This window comes from Lynx rufus, unplaced genomic scaffold, assembly GCF_022079265.1.
Source record: "Lynx rufus isolate CCGP_SWC_20201006 ecotype Redwood Valley unplaced genomic scaffold, mLynRuf1.p SCAF_2, whole genome shotgun sequence".
Lineage (NCBI taxonomy): Eukaryota > Metazoa > Chordata > Mammalia > Carnivora > Felidae > Lynx > Lynx rufus.
In genome coordinates this window covers 182,627,934-182,644,983 of record NW_025814834.1, presented here as the reverse complement: position 1 = coordinate 182,644,983, position 17,050 = coordinate 182,627,934, and the positions used below count along the sequence as shown (strand labels likewise).

The window sequence follows — 17,050 nt, the reverse complement described above, 5'->3', positions numbered from 1 at the left end:
AAGATACATACATAAGTGTGCATCTTTATTTACCTAAGTTATTTCCCTAAATATAATTCCAGAAGGGATTCTTGAAGAGTATGGATATCAATGGGATTTCTTGTCCTTGGACAGTGCTGGTTTATGCCTGTTGTCTTGGTGTAATTATTAATAGAGCCTCCTTGCACTCTAAAAAGTGTCTGAATTTAACCAAAAGAAGGAGAGGTCCTTTGTCTTAAGCATCAGTCAAGAAAAGTAGTTGATGTAGAAGGGCCCACTACTAGATTTCAGAGGCACTAATTCAGTTCTTATTCAGCAGATATTTATTGAATGTGATTCTCTTCTGGGTACTCTAGGGACCCCTAAGGATGAACAAGGCATGGTTTTGCCTTTATTTTAAAGTGATGATTGTACATATTCTTTCCTGCTAATAGATGATTGTGAAAATAGCACAGTAAACACTCTGAATGTTTGTTGAATGGTTATAATGAGTCAATGTATATTATTTAACCTCTCTCTGTCCTCATTAGTTGTCTTTATCTGTCGATGTAGGGTTAACAATCACAGTACCTACTTTATAGGATTATTGTGATATTAAGTGAGTTAATACATGTAAAGAGCTAATACTAATTCCTGACATAGTAAGTGCTCAGTAGATAGTAGTTGTTATGTAAAGCCACTTTGCAAATGGAGGAAAGCTACCTATAGCTCTCTGCAGCTTAAAAAGGAGAAAAGCAACTATTTGGAAGCTTTGTTTAGGGAAGTTTCATTTGTTAATCTATTCATCCATCATTTATTATGAATCATATATGTTCCCCACCCTTTAAGGAGTTCAAGCTTAGTAGGAGAAACAGACATGCAAGAGAAGACTTTGAACTTATATACATTTGTGTTATGAAACAATGTCCTATCAACATACACAGTTAGAGGTCTGCTGACACACCTTCACTGGAAATCTCAGCAGAAGAGGGATGGACTTTGATTAATATTAATCAAGGAAGCAATGTGGTTAAAATGGAATTTTAGAAAGGTCAGTGTGTCTGGCTAATGGGGTTCAGTCAAAATTGGAGGTAAGGATATGTTGATAAAAATCTAGGAGAGAGATACAGAGATTTGAATCAAGCAAATAGCAGTGGGTATAAGAAAAGTTAAGGAGATAGATCTACACAACTAAGTGGTTCTCAGGACTCTTGAGAAGCTTACAGATAACTTTTCTTGACTAGAGAGAGATATCTTGAAGGACAAGAGCAAGACACCAGGTCTATTTTCTAAGCCCTCTCTGGGTACTTGTGAAACCTGTGTTGTTAACCTTGTGTGTCCTCACTGTCACCATTGTTACACCATTGTTGAACTTTGTGTAATTGAAGAATGATTGGGAAACAGATTAATTGGGGAGATTTAAGGTAGGTAGAAAGTAGGAGAGGAGTAAGCACTTTTATCCTGTGTGCTTGAGAAACCCCAGAAACTGAGGCATTATGCTTGTAATCTTGGATAGCAATTACCAAATGCTTTGAATTAGATGTACTAGAGGAGGAGGCTTGGGCCTAAGGGTGGTTTCATTGGTGCTAGAACCCAGGTCTTTTGATTCCCAATTAACTTTTTTCCTACTGCACTATAGACTGGACGAGACTAGATTTAGACTAGACTATATTGGTTTAGTGGGACCCACTCTTTTCCCAACCAGGAGAGCAGTACTGTTTTGTTTGTTTATATATTAAGAATTCTAATAAGCTTTTACTTAGATAAAAATCACTTACTGGGAAAAAAACCTTGAAAGTAAATCCTCTGGAGTTACAAACCAGCTAAATAGCCTGCTACTCCTATAGTGCAGAAGTGTTGACTCTTGACTCTCCTTTTAAACTAATTATACATATATATTATATATATAAATTATATATATATACATACATATATACAAATGTATATACATTTGTATATATGTATGTATACATATCCATAATGATGTAATTTCATACATGCATACATATACATACACACATTAAATATTAACTGTTATTATTCATATAGGCAGTAACATTAAAGAATATTTAGAATACGTTATTAATTCTCTCAAGCACTTGCACATCCTAGAGTTCTTCCAGAGTCCTGATTGTGTAGAGCATGGTAATGTGGGCAAATGATGAATTCACACTCCAGGCTGCAGCAGTATCCTCCTCTTTTCCATGCCTTTCACATCATCCAAGACTTATTGGAGTTCTCTGCAACTGGTACTTCTCCAGCTATGGAAGCACAGATTCAGTGTGCAAACTCTCATATTATAGCCATTAAATGAGGTTGCAGACAGAGCATTGCCATCTCTAGTAGTAAGACAGTGGTCTTTGTTGAAAGCTCGTGGCTTCAGCTCGATGGATTTGTCCTGAAGAATAACTTCCACTTTAGAGTTTCTGATTGTAGTCATTTGAGGATTTCCAGAGGGATAAAGACCTTACTTTGGTAGAGATTTCTCATATAAAAAAAACGGTTCTCTGGAGGGGTGGATTCCAAAAGTTAAGGTTTTTTTGGAGTCCTCTTTGGTACTCATCTATTTTTTTTTTCATTTTTTAAATTTTATTTAAATCCAGGCTAGTTAACATATAGTGTAATAATGATTTCAGGAATAGAATTTGGTGGTTCATCACTTACATATAACACCCAGTGCTCATCCCAACAAGTGCCCTCCTTAATGCCCATCACCCACTCAGCCCTACCCCCCACCCAGCACCCCTTCAGCAACTCTGTTTGTTCTCTGTATTTAAGAGTCTCTTTAATGGTTTGCCTCCCTCTCTGTTTTTATCGTACTTTTCCTTCCCTTCCCCTATGTTCATCTGTTTTGTTTCTTAAATTCCACATATGAGTGAAATCATATGATATTTATCATTCTCTGACTTATTTCTAAGACAAACCATTTCTTTTTTAATGTTTATTTTTGAGAGAGAGAATGCAAGCAGGGGAGGGGCAGAGAGAGAGGGGGACAGAGGATCCGAAGCAGGCTCTGCTGATAGCAGAAAGTCCTGTGCAAGGCTCAAACTCACAAACTCGTGAGATCATGACCCGAGCCAAAGTCCAACCCTTAACCAACTGAGCCACCCAGGCGCCCCTAAGAGAAACTCTATTTTAACCTGCCATGTGATTATGTTCATTTTACTTTAGCAGATATTTACTGAGCACAAACTATAAGACAGCCAATGCGCTCAACTGGAGGGAAACAAAGACACATAAGAACAGCCCTTGCCCTGGAGTATCTTTTTGTTTCTTTTTTTAGTTTATTTATTTTGAGAGAGTGTGCATGTACCTGTGTGTGAGCAGGAGAGGGGCAGAGAGAAAGGGAGAGAGAATCCCAAACAGGCTCCACATTAACAGCGCAAAGGCGTATGCAGGGCTCAATTCCAGGAACTGTGAGGTCATGACATGAGCTGAAATCAAGAGTCAGAACCTTAGCTAACTGAGCCACCCAGGTGCCCCACCATGGAGTATCTTGAAAGCAGCTCAGGGAAACAGACCTGTAAACAACTGTGATGGTGGAGGCAGGAAGAATAAGCTGCTATAAAAGCTCAAATAATGAATCAGCTCATTTTGCTTTGTGAGGTTGAAGCCTTGAAGGATGAATGTGATTTTCCAGGGAGAGAATGCATTTCACATGGAAGAAATAGCAGGAACAAAGGCATGAGGTAGAAGGGCCAAGCAACATGGGAGAATAGACTGGCATGTCTAGAGCTGTATATATGGGAGGGAATGTCCCAAAGGACTCAGAAAGCTTAAATGAAGACCAGATTGCAAAGAGCCTTGAATTCCATACTGAATAATTGGACTTGATATAAGCAGTGAGGATCATGGAAGGTGTTTTAGGCAGGAGAAGAAAAAAACATAGCTTGAGTGAAATAGAAGTGACAGTATTTGATTCTGTTTAATCTAAAAAAACAATTTCATGTGTTTCTACCTAATACTAAAAATATTTAGCATCTTTGAGTATGTAACAGCATTTCCTATACACTATAATAATACATGCTTTATGTGTATTTTTTCACTTAAGCCTCACACCTTAGGCATTATTATTGTCCCATTTTGAACATGATGACACTAAAACTCAAAGAGAATCTTTAAACTTGATCAAGGTCCTGGTCAAAGCTTGCAAGTTTAATGATTTTAACCAACTGTCTCTAGTTCTGTATTTTATTAAAATAACTTTGGTCACCAGACTGGATATTGGAGGAACATAATACCAACCTGGCTCTTCATTTGAGACAGATTTTAAAATCCTCAAAAGCTTCACTTCCCTTTAGCCAGCATTCTTACACTTTAATGTCAGTTGAAAATCTGAGTTAACCTTACCAAAAATTTTGTTTGCTAATTAAAAACTATTTATTTATAGACTCTGACATATTAGAGCTGGCAGGGACTTCAGAAATCGCCTAGTTTCAGTTCTTATTTAATCAAGAAGATTCTGGTCCAAAGAGGAGAGTGATTTGCCCAAGGTCATAGAATTATTAGTGGTAGAGATGGAACTGGCCTTGAGGTCTTCTGGCTCCTTCTTGTATATTCCCTAGTGATTTAAAATGGATCTTACTTTCAGGAACACACATCAAGCACCTACTGTGTATAAAGGTCATTGCTCTAGGCACGTCCTTCAGTAACACCCTGACACGTGGAAACATATAAAACTTCATGTCAGGTGAGTGGTACGGTTTTGTTATCTACTGATACCAAGTAAAAATATGTCTTTTCTCTGTCCACATCATGGAATTGGCACACACAGATCAATAGTGAAGATGTTCATTGTTCTAAGCCCTTGTGCATTTTGTGCCCCGAGGGACCCATGTGCTAATAGACAATAAACAAATTTCAAGCAGAAGTTTATATATTATTTGAATTATGAAAACTTTAAGATGACAAAAGAGCTTCAAAATTTTTGAACAAGATAAAAGTTTTAATGATAGGCATAACATATATGACATGAACATTTTATATCCCTAAGGGTTCTTGATGGTTAGCAAAACCTTTTGCAAGCCTTCTCATTTCACTGACAATGTAAAAACAATTAAATGTGATGATTATTCGATATCCCATCATCCAGTTTATAGACAATGAAGTAAACAAAGTAAGTATTGAATAATAAAATCAGTAAGTACCTGTTTGTAAAGTTGGAATTTTCTTTTTATATTTTTCTTTAAACTGTCCATAGAATCTTAGGTTACATATAATAAATATAGTTTGTAAAACCCTGATGTAGGTTTTAAAAACTGTGATTTAAGTTGTTCACTCTTCTCAGTAGGGAGCAAACCGAATAGTGAGGTCAATATCAGTAACCCTTTTTAAAGAACTTAAGTATAATTTCTGTAATAACCTAGGATTAGTGGTGACTTGATAAAATAAAAGTTATGTATTTGTGAATAATTTCAGAGTAAGACCAGGGCTTTTCCAGAGACTGAAATTTCACAGGAGCCCAGCATCATTATGGTTACCACATAATATCATAAAGAAAAGTTAGCGTGAAATAGATATTTGTAGCCTACAAGGCTTTGGGGGCTGTAATGTTAAAACATCTGTTCAAAAACCTTACATTAAAAAAAATACTCATCTTCATTAAAGATGTGATCCTTTTCAAGGAGGTATTTTGAACTTGAAGCTGCTGTTGCTAAGGGGTTGCTAAGGGAAATGAGCTACTCAGCACTAATGTGCAACTTTACTCTTCTGCTTAAAAGTAGTTAAATCATTCCCCCAGCTTCAGAGTCAGAGAAGAGAACTAAAAAGGGTCAAGTGGAGAGTTGCCTCTTTCTGACAGGTATATAGCATGCCTCTCTTGTTTTTCATGGTTTTTCTTCATCTCCCACAGAGAATGGAAGCAACTTTCTTGGGCATAAAAAGGGTGAAAAGGTAAACAAGACTGCTGTGCAGGGCAGGGCTTATAATGAATGTAGACTGTTCCTAAGGCAGAAGGAAGTACCTGACCACTGAGAGAAATGCAGCTGCTGATGAGCAACCTCAGGAAAGGGCTTTTTATAATAACCCTGCATTAAGGGTGACTTGAAAGAGAAAGTTGTTTATTAATGAATAAAGTACCAAACAATTGTGTCCTAAGCATTTGGTTTTAAAGTTTTTCTAAAATATTTGGAACCAATTATTTCTGTTCTTTTACCGAGTGCCCACTATGTTCTAGGTACTGACGTTCTTCGTGCTGGGATGATAAGGCAAACAACATGCAATTTCTACCCTGCAAGCTCACAGTAGAGTGTGAAAATAAAAAAGAACTATAATTCATTGAATACAATCTGTAATAAAATTGTTTGAAAATTGTTGACATTTAGAATTATGCTCAGAGTTGAATTTTTGATAAAATTTGGAAAATATTTGGAAAGATTAATGTCTTGGGGCTTTAGTAGACAAGTCCATCTGAGGATCAGGCACTCTTTCCTCCACTACCAGAGATGGAGGAAGGAATAGCACACACACAAAATTATAGCAGGCAAAAACATGACCTTGGTAATTCTCATAGGACCAGGATTCTATCATCACCTGGTGGCAGAATACTGAAATTGCCAGCATAGGTTAGGTTTTTTGTTCTTGGGTTTGGTTTGGTTTTTTACTGTTATTGTTATACTGTCAGCAGATATCAATGACATTACTTTGAATGTTAGTTTCTGAATATATAATAACATAGAGAATAAGACTTAAATTTCTCTAGATCTACACTCTTCTATATAAGGTAGTATTTATAGTGAAGAGTGTGGATTGAGATTGGATATGTATAAATATGCCTCTTACTAGCTGTGTGATCTTGAGCAAATCATTTAAAATTCCCTAATGTTTAGTTTCCCTATTGGAAATCTCAGAGTTATGAGATTAAATGAGATTTATAGGCAAAGTGTCTAGTGCAATGTTGGACACAGAGTAGATGTGCCGTAACTATTAATTCCTATTCTTTTTATGAAAGTACTTACTGAATAAAAGGCCTGCTCTCCCACAGTCATATCATAATATTCCTCTTTTTATAACTTTAAAAATATGGAAGAGATTGGAATAGATTTAGAGGAAACCTCAGAGGGGGTCTAGCTACAATGAGCTGGCTGCCAATATCCCCTTCCTTCCATACTCCCCCACCTTTGTTATTATATAAAATATCTGGAATTTTCCTAGACAAGGATTTTCTCATTCTTTAAGCCTAGTATTAGTTCCAGCTTCTCCTCTGAAGGCTTTCCTCATCAATGCAGAAGGCATCCTCACCATCAACTATCCTTCAGTTATTTTATTTTGATACTATTCTTTTTATATTCCTTACACTATCAAGATTCATGCATAAATATGAATGTTTCTTTCCCAACCAAACTGTAAGCTTCTTGAAGGTGGGAATTATGACTTGTATTTCTTTTTATTCTTCACACTCAGAATTTAGCACTGAACTTTACCTATTGGACTAAGTCCTAATCTGCAGCAGACATTTTGGTTAGAACTGGAACAGCCCATTCAGCCTTTCTTAGTTATTATTGTCTTATTATTCTCTAAATGTTTTTGAGAGTCTTTGAATTGTATCTTCCTCAGCAAGATTGAATTATCTTATAGCTAGGTACTAATTCATACAGTTTTCCTTATTTTCCATATTAATAACAAGTACCATATAGAGCGCTGCCTTACCAAGCCTATCTGTTTTAGTCTTGGCAACAAACCTTAGGGGAAGTATTATTGTGCCCATTTTACAGGTGAGGAAACTGAGGCTTAGGCAGCCTAGCATATCTTTTTCCCTAAGATGGTGTTTAGTGCCTCCTAGTTGAATCACATGAAATAGGCCTTGGGATAGTTTTTGAGATGATGTTGAATGGAATCATTGATCTTTATTCCTTCCTCATAATTGAGTGTTGCCTGGAGCCTGGCTCTGTCCTCCTGTAAGGGGCTCAGGACATCAGAGTTCATCCAACCGATGTTTGCTGGGCAGCTACTGTATGTAAGGAATTTTGCCAGATTTGGAAGAAGTAAAGAATTAGGTCTGAATCAGGTACTCATCCTACCTGCTAAAATTTTTTGCTTTCCAGCTTTAGCTCTGTCCTGTAAGGGGCTCAGGACATCAGAGTTCATCCAACCGATGTTTGCTAAGCAGCTACTGTATGTAAGGAATTTTGCCAGATTTGGAAGAAGTAGAGAATTAGGTCTGAATCAGGTACTCATCCTACCTGCTAAAATTTTTTGCTTTCCAGCTTTAATCCTTTGTCTCACTCACTTCAGATTTATAGCCTGGTCATAATGACAGGCTAAATTAGATACATTTTGAGGACATGTTTAGTTAGAAGCACTTCACAAAGAAATCTCTTGGTCACTTTTAGATGAGAAAAAATTACATCTTTTTCTTTCTCTTCTAGTCTGTACCCATCTTCCTCATTCATTCAACAGATATTTATTAAGCATATTCTTCTATGAAGTGATGGAGAGGAAGTCTTACTTTTAGATAAGGAAAACACCTTTCTAGAAGAATGCTTAGTATAACCGTTGTGATTCCTATGATGTTGTGTGAAATTGTGCATATCAAGTGCCTAGTGTAGTGTTCAGTATACAATAGACTGCTGGTAAAAAAACAGTTTTTATTTGTACTTTATAAGTCCTATTATTTTATTTCTTCTTCTCCTCCCTCTCCTCTTCTCATCTTCCCTTCCTTCTCCTTCTCCTCCTCCTCCTTCTTCTACAATACTTTTTTACGATACTATACATTTTTTCTTTATTTGTAGTTGCAGAATTATGAGTCCAGAATTTTTTTTGAAAAAACTCTTGTGTTGAATTATTTTCTAAACTGTATTAATCTGGTTAAACACTGAATCCTTTGATGGTATGGCTATTCCATATTTATCTGTTCAGTGGCCTTTGATTTGTAAAGATTTATATTTACATGAGGGTATTTTGTTTGTTTCTTTTTTTATTATTTTTAGTGAAGCTCATCTGAGCTGGAATGGAAAGGCCCCAAATCCTTTAATGCAGGGATGTTCAGAAATCTCTGTGTGTTTGCACATTGACCCTGTTGAGTTTTCTTAGGCTGTGATGAAGAATATAACAGTGAAAAGTCCAGACAGGGACTCCACCTAAATTAGATTTTTTTTTGATAAATGTGTATTTACCTTTTTCAGAATTTTGTAAGTAAGGCAGTTTTCCTGTCCTTTAAATTTTCTTTCCCAGAAAGACATCCTAGTGCTTTAAGGGAATGGTCAAAGGCACTTTTGAAAAAGCGTACCTTAATTCTGAAAAGAAATCTTCTGCTTTCAGCTGCTATTCTAGCATAAGGCATAGGAATGGAAAGAAAATGGGAAGATCAAGTGTGAATCAACCCAGAGGTTGGTTTACCTGCACAGGTGAACTCTAGGCAATTTAAGTGGACTAGACATCCATTTGTCACATTTTCCTACACAGGAGCATTCTTGTAGCTCTTTCCTGCAATCCATAGTAGACAAAACTACTTAGGAAAGAGAAAAGCATCATACGGTCAGGTCATATATCTCTAAGAGAACATCGACAGTGAATTCCAAGACTCCATGTCAGTCTGGTGCATTTTTCTTGCCTCTATGGTATGTTTCCATTTTCCTATAAAATTTGATTTAATGTTTTTAACAGGAAAAAGAAAGACAAAACCAGTGCCACAATTCATCAAAGGAAAATTAGGCTTTAAATTTTATCCAAAGCCCTTAAATAGAGTATACCATTGTCTGGGCATACTGATTGTATTTTCTCCAAAGGAAGAAATGCCAACAGTTTTGGGTCTATTTTTCAAGGGAAGAGGGAGAAGATAACAAGAAATAGCAAGCACTACAGGAAAATGTCAGGTCATAGTCACTGATGATGCTATTTAAATGGTGTGCCATAATCATATTAGGACAGAGCACGTGGAATTCCTGATTTCTGCATGACAGTGAAGAAGGGCCAGCAATTGTGTGTGTGTGTGTGTGTGTGTGTGTGTGTGTGTGTCTGTTTGTTCTACCTTCCCACCCTATTTTGCTAATTCAATTGAGGTGCAAGAAGAGATAATCCAGATACCCAGAACAGGAGGAAAAAAGTCTGCAGCTGTGCTGGGAGGGACTGGTATGAAGAGAGAGGCTCAGTCAGACTTGGGAGTTTTGTGCTATTGCACGTGAGTGCTCTGGAACTGCCCTAATCGACTGAAAATGAGCCGGCTACGGTCATATGGAACAGGTCTGTTTAGCCACATCGCTGGGTAGCATGGCAGATGGTAGACCGTCAATGGGTGGTATTGATTGGCTGGATTTGCCTTAGGGTAACAAGACTATGGTCCTTAAAACCCCGCTTCATCTTATTTTCCTTTGTGTATCTACGTACAGTTGTGGTTTACTCTTCTCACTCCCCAAGCCCACAATATCTCCCTTTTTCTTTTTTCAAATCAAAAGCCTTTCCTGGTAATCAAAATAGAGAGGTTACCTTGAGATAAACACTCTTTAAATTATCACCAAGGCAAGAAAACTCGGGAATATTTTATTTACTAGGCTGATTACATTTTAATGTTTGAAGAAAGTGACATTTTTTAATTAGTGTTTAAGACATATGGTGAGTGTACAAATTAGCTTATTTCATACAACCAGAATTTGATGAGAGCAACTCCTTCTCATTCCCCAGTTAAAAATTGTCACTTGAAACTTAATATATGCGAGGAGGTTAAATGGTATTAAGCGAGGCAGCCTAGACTTAAACATGAAGGAGACAGTCACTATTGTATGTGGCTAAATATTGCCTGGATGGGCTGGAAAAATACTACTATCGACATTTGTGTTTGCAAGAGGATGTGTAAGTTCTAGGGCATTAATTTTATCCAGCCAAGAAAACAAAATTCCAGGTATCTGTGTGTGTTGGTTTCTCTTTTAGATACGAGAGAACGTAAAATAGTGCATGCATGCTTTTTAATAATATCCTCCTTTAAATCAGGCCATATAACAATATAAGGGATGAGATTTATTTATGTCCAGGTGATTCTTTATCTTTGAACATCCACCCTCCATCACTTGGGGCTTTCAGCTTGGGACATTCTATTTATTCCTGGCAGAGGAGCAAATTAATTGGAATAGAATTGTACAAAGGAGACACCAAGTTAGCTATACATCCAAAATAACACAGGACAGAAATGTTCCACGTTGAGGTGGATCTTAGGGAAAAAGAATAGGACTGAGGAGAGATATGATTCATTTGCTCTTGTGGTCATTTATAGCTATTGGTATAATTGTATTTTTAAAAGAGATGCTTAAGATTTTGTTTCTGTTTTTTTTTCCCAGTGTCTTTATGTTTAAGCTTCTGGTTATTTCCTATCATAAAAGACCCTATCAAATAACCTCATGCTTTACTCAGAAGAAAAGTTGTACAACCCTTAAACTCTTTCCTCCATCTTGTATGTGATTCATCCATATGCTCACTTTTGATGGGTTTTTATCACGTGAGTCAATATTCTTCTCTTTTTGCTAAAGGAAAATATTTCCAGGGAGTTTTTGGTCCCTCCCCCACGGCCCTGCTCTGTGTTGATTGCATTTTCCTTGTTCATCCTTTGCTGAATGAAACAAAGCGTGTTTGTGTTTCATTCTTCACAGTTCTTATTAGAATTGGTGATGGTGTTTTGTTTCCTCCCTATAAGTCAGGAGAAGGAATTTTATTTATTTTGACAAGATACAGAGAGATACAAGACACGATGCCTATCATGTCACACTGTACACCTAAAAGGCGGGGGTGGGGGTGGGGGGGAACACCACGATCCTTTAAGATGGTTCATTTGAATCTGTGCACTCTACCCACCTGGTGGTTATATAGTGAACTGTTACTTTAAAGAGTAGTTTAAACACCAGCCATGTTTGGGGCAGGCTGCTCTTGCAAAGAGAGCAGTACATATAACAGGAGTCTACTGTGTGTGAGATAAGGGGAAAATTCAGCTCACTGACTAGAGGTTTTAATGTGCGAACTCTAGAGAAATAATATATTGACTGTTCCGTGGCGCGCAAGAAAATTGAAGAACCCTTTGCAGACGGAGTGCTTTGCAAAGGATTCTATCTGTTTCTCTTAAAACAAAATCTGTGGCAAGATGTTTGAAATCAGCAGGACGCTTAATGCTGCTTTGTTAAATAATGAGGTAATATTTTGTCACTTTTTTTCTGGGCAGCATCTGTTTCCCTCCCCCCCCCCTTCATTTTTTAACCCCCTATGTTTATGAAGGATTCTTTTTTCTTTTTTTTTTTCCTCTTTTTTCTTTTTCTCTTTTTTTTTTTTTTTCTTCTCATGGAAGTCAAGGAATACAATTCACGCTTCCCTTTCTGTTCCTTCCTTTTGGTGCTTTTGCAGAATTTGGTTTGTCTTTTTTATTTGCAGTTTCAGCCGGCTGCTGTTTCCTAGCCCATTGTGCCACGTAAGGCTTCTCCACTGCGCGGAGTAGGTAGTTATTAACGCTGAATTGGCTTCTGGTACAGTCCATCTGGACTCTGTGTGGGAAAGCTGGCTGCCGGCGACTGATGCTGACATATCTGCAACCTTTGGGATGTGTGCATGGTGGCAAGGGGCTGACTGATATGAGATTACTTCTTTTAAGGGAAATTGTTATTAATGAGTCAAGAAACTGCTCATTTATGGTAAGAGGGATACAGCGGCACTGGCAGCCCCACAGCTCTGGGATATCATTTTTAGGTTGCCTTAGCTGCCTGAGTGAGACAAGTTTCTTTCTGTGGTGGTGGAGGATTGTGGCAGAAAAAAAAATCATGCATGACTGGGAGACTCGCCTGCCTGATTCTTGAGATAATATATTGAGAATCTGTTGCTTTACAAATGTCACACCACTGATGGAGCGGTCAGCCCCTCACTCTGAAAGATGAATGGTACTATTGGAAATGCAATAATAAGGTTGACTTTTCCCAACAATAGGATTCTGCCTTTGTCTTTAGAGAAAAGGCCTCTGAGGACATTTGTGCATTTGTTTGAGGATTCCATTGAAAGACTTTAGAGTGGAGGTTTTTTGGAGAAGTAATCAATATACAAAGTGCATGGATTTTTTTAGCCTAGCACAACCAGCTAATTATTTATACTGTAATATACAGTTCCTGTTTCAGAAAAGTGGCCAGAACATCTTTTGATATACCTACTGTTGATTGATACCTAAGTGTGCTGAGATTAGTAAGGAAGGGAGAGAATGCTTTTAAGACATTCTGACTCTTATAACCTCCAGAGAGATACAAAGTAAAGATTTTGTTCTGGAGCAGAGCTGTTTTCATTTGTGTTTTTCAGCATTGTGTTCATGGTTTTCTTTTCACAATATTTTGATATTGATAGGATTGCATTCAGAGTTTCTGTTGTTGATTTGGGGCACCTGTACCTTCCCTGTGTCTGTATGTTGAGCTCTTTAGAACACTTAACCTATGAATTCGTCCCTAGAACACAGTTCAACAGATACTATAGTACTGTTGTGACTTGTGGGACTCTGTATATTTGCTGGAGAAATTATTTTAAAAGTTTACTTAGACCAGTATTGTTTCACCATAACTATTGTTACCATTTTAACATTTCTACTTTTCTCTTTCATGTATTTTTATTTCGAACAGCTGAATGTATCATAGAGTGTACCCAGCACATACCGTTTTGTGGTGTATCTGTATTTTTAAAAGTGTGAATATGTACATTTGTGTGTGTGTGTGTATGTGTTCATGAAATAGTAGCTGGGAAAAAAACAGTTTTAATTTTTTTTAATATAAAGGTCATTTTCTTTTCTAACAATTTTTCATGGGCCCGTCTTTTCTTGGACTTTGAAGCCCAGAGTGTAGCATGATTTTCGGCCTCTATTTCTATTCTGCCCAGTCCCGTCTTGCTGTCAACTACAGCCAAAGATTTAAAATAATGTTGAATTATTTCCTTAGTAATACTTGTTACCTCTGTGTATTCATTGAGGAACAAATTGACTAAACTGTGAATTAAATAAATAGCAGTAATTTAGCCTTTTGGATAGAAGTAAAGCAGAAACTCTTCAGGTAAGCCACTTTAAAACCCAAACCAGAACAAATTACTGTCCTGTTGGAAGACCGGTGTTGCAGAGGTTATGACATGTGTAACATGGGCAGACAAACTGTATACATCACCACACACTTGCTAAATAGCTCTTTGCAAGTCTTTCAAGGGGCCAAAGATAAAAGACATCTTTTGAAGGAGAGAAGCAAAATCACGTGTTCAGTTAAGCAAGATGAGCCCTCTGCACCGGTTATGAAATGATGCTGTTGTCAAAAGCATGCTTTACCATTCTCTATAGCAGTAGTGAAAGCAGAGAAGATGTGTTTTAGTGGATTTTTAAAAATTCAGATCATGCCTCTATCCAAGTTGAGAAATATATTCATTTAAATAAATCATTCATCATTCTCTGTTTTGAAAAGCTCAGACAGAAGGCAGAAAGGTAGAGGCTGACAGCTTTCCCCCTCCCCCCCCCCAGCTTTTTTTCTTTTTTTATTAGGAAGTAGTTTTCTGAAGCAAACTTGTATGAACCCAGTTCACAGAACAAGCACAGTCTCAAACTTGCCTTCTCTTGAAACCCTGGCCATGTTAGCTGCACAAGGAGCATTACTTACTGAAAATCAGCAATATTAGGAAATAATAAAGTTAAAATGTGGATGTATTAGCACATTAAAGTGCTTTTGTTGTATCTTTAAGCCTAGAGGCAGATCATTAAATATGCATTTCGCTAGAAAGCAACTGTCCAGAAAGATAAGGTGGTTGAAAATATTCCATACTGGAAAAGCCCTCTGTCAAAGGGGTTTGATGGTGCAGCCCTCAGGACAGGGGAAAGGGAGGACACTCCCACTATTAAGGTTTGCAAGCGGCGGGTGACCTGCAGTTGTTACAGTACTTTTGAGCTGGGAGGAGAGAAAAGGTAAAAATACAAGTATGGCTGTTGTTGCTTCTGCCTGGCCTTAATTACCAGACACAAGAAGCAGTTCAGAAATCTGGTCTCTGTTGTTGTAGAGGTCACCAAATCATTAACATCGTCAATCTGGCAGTAGCTAATTTAAATAGCACCTGATGTTGCAACGCCTCCCTTCCTTTCCCCAGCCAATCAGATCCTGGCTTCGGCTGACAGATGGTCCCATAAATGGATGTAAAAAGGGGAAGCTTCGAGCCAATTTCAGCAAGGCTCTGTTCAGTTGTTCTTATCTACATCCTAGAATCGGGGGTTTCAGCTCACTGCTCCTTTTCTTTCTTTTTTTTTTCTTTCTCTCCCCCCATCCCCTCCCCCCAAATAATTGATTTACTTTACAATCATCCACACTGTGTTTTGTGGATCTTTAAATATATATAACAATAGTAGTCATTTAAAAAATACATTCTGAAACCTTTGCAAATTTTAAGAGAAGAGTCGAAGCTCTGCGAGACCCAATATTTGCCAATAAGAATGGTTATGGTAGGTATGACTAGATTTATAATCTGTTGTTTGTGTTGCTGGAGGGAAGAAAAACATCTACACCTTGACCAGTCTTATGCTTGCACAAGAGTTTAGTTCTCTGCTGCTGTTTGGTTCCTACATTTACTATCTCTTTTGTGTAGAGAGTGCCGGTAGGTCCTTTTATTGAAAAGCAGTGGGGAAATAGATTGTCATTTTTAACAGGTCATTGTCAATTTTCCCTTCAACATAAAGGAGGGGGGTGATGTAGAGGGGAGGTGGGCCGAAATAATTGCTGATTTTTTGAAAGAGATTATATTACATGAGACCATACTGGCAAAAAAAAAAAAAAAAAGGGTTTTGTTCTGTGTTTTTTTGTGAGGGAGAGGGTGTTTGTCTATGTGCCTGGGTTTTGTGGGGCTGGAGGGGATGTAGCGGGGTTAGGAATCTCCATTTCCGTGCTGGAAATTTAAAGCTCGAGAGGCAGTTCCTGGATACTGAACGTTGAGATGGGCAGTTGTGTTTCGGGGGACTGCGCAGTCAAAACGGCAAAGAGAGTGATTTATTTGGGCTTCAGTAAATGCTGCATCTTGTATTTCAAAGAGTTTCCTGTCATGACCTCATAAAAAAGAGGAGGCGGCTTGTATGTGTAGCGGTGCCTGGCGTGTTGAGTTGTTGCTTCCTTCTCTGGGCAGCAGCTCTGTAAGAAGGAATGTCAGCTTTTACATAACGTTCCTTTCCGCTTTTGACACACTGTGTGAGGGTCCATCTTCTTCTGATCACAGATGGAGTGGAATGGCTTGAAGATGGTAAGTGAAAATTCAGAGGAAGGCAGCTTGGAGATTCCAGCCTTGTGTGTGTGTGTGTGCGTGTGTGTGTGTGTGTGTGTGTGTGTAAGGATGATGGACTGTGCATCGTAAATCACTGTGCAGATCGTGTGTGTGTCTGTGTGTGTGTTTATTAGTATTTCTCTTTTCTGAAACCCAGCATCCATCTCCAAGTGTAATGGCACTGCATGCACACAAGGCACACACACTGCCTCTTCCATCGAACACACATTTAGCCAAGCGAGGCTGGTGTCTTTTTTGACAATCACAATGTCACCGTAGCTGTTGGCTGGCGTGTCCACCGCCTCTGTGAGCTTTCAACAGAATTACATGACTGTTAAAGTTAAAGGCACATTTCTTTTTCAGTCTCCTGCTAGGAGTGATGGGGAAGGCTGGGTACGAGGGGTGGAGGAGGTGAGGTTCAGTACCAGCAGATGCAATTGTGAAGCAGGACTTTTGGATGTGGAAAGGGAAGTGGAAAACCATTCTGCCAAAGTAGTAAATCTATTTTTAGCATCATCTTTTTCGGGAAAAAAAGAAGCAGGGAAACTCCTTGAGTGCCGCTCCTGTCGCCTGATGTTGACCCTGAAGATATGGCACAAAATGGCACAATCAAATGCCACGAGTGCCCACTTTGACTTTGAATTTCACCAGCAATAGCTTTCACAGGGTTTCAAAGCCGGGTATGTGGGGAGGCTGTAAATTCATATCTATCTCACTTATTTTTTGCTAGAAAAGCCTGGGGAGGACTTTTCGCTCTGCATAGATGTTATAACAAAGCTGTGGTCTTTTTCCCATTCTTAGAGGATTGCCTTTGTCTGGCTGCTTGTTTTGATGGGTGTAAAACAAATAAGATTAGACCGAGCAGCCCAACTGAAAG

The 17,050-nt window shown here is 38.1% G+C and overlaps 1 protein-coding gene across 1 annotated transcript in view; it reads left to right on the top strand.

The window, feature by feature from the left end:
* Nucleotides 1–12,443: 12,443 nt before the first annotated feature.
* Nucleotides 12,444–17,050, top strand: part of ELAVL4 (ELAV like RNA binding protein 4) — a 90,470-nt gene continuing 85,863 nt past the window's right edge. The window contains exon 1 of the mRNA XM_047084589.1: nt 12,444–12,560. Within this exon, the coding sequence (XP_046940545.1) occupies nt 12,444–12,560 (117 nt within the window). The remainder of the gene's footprint in view (nt 12,561–17,050) is intronic.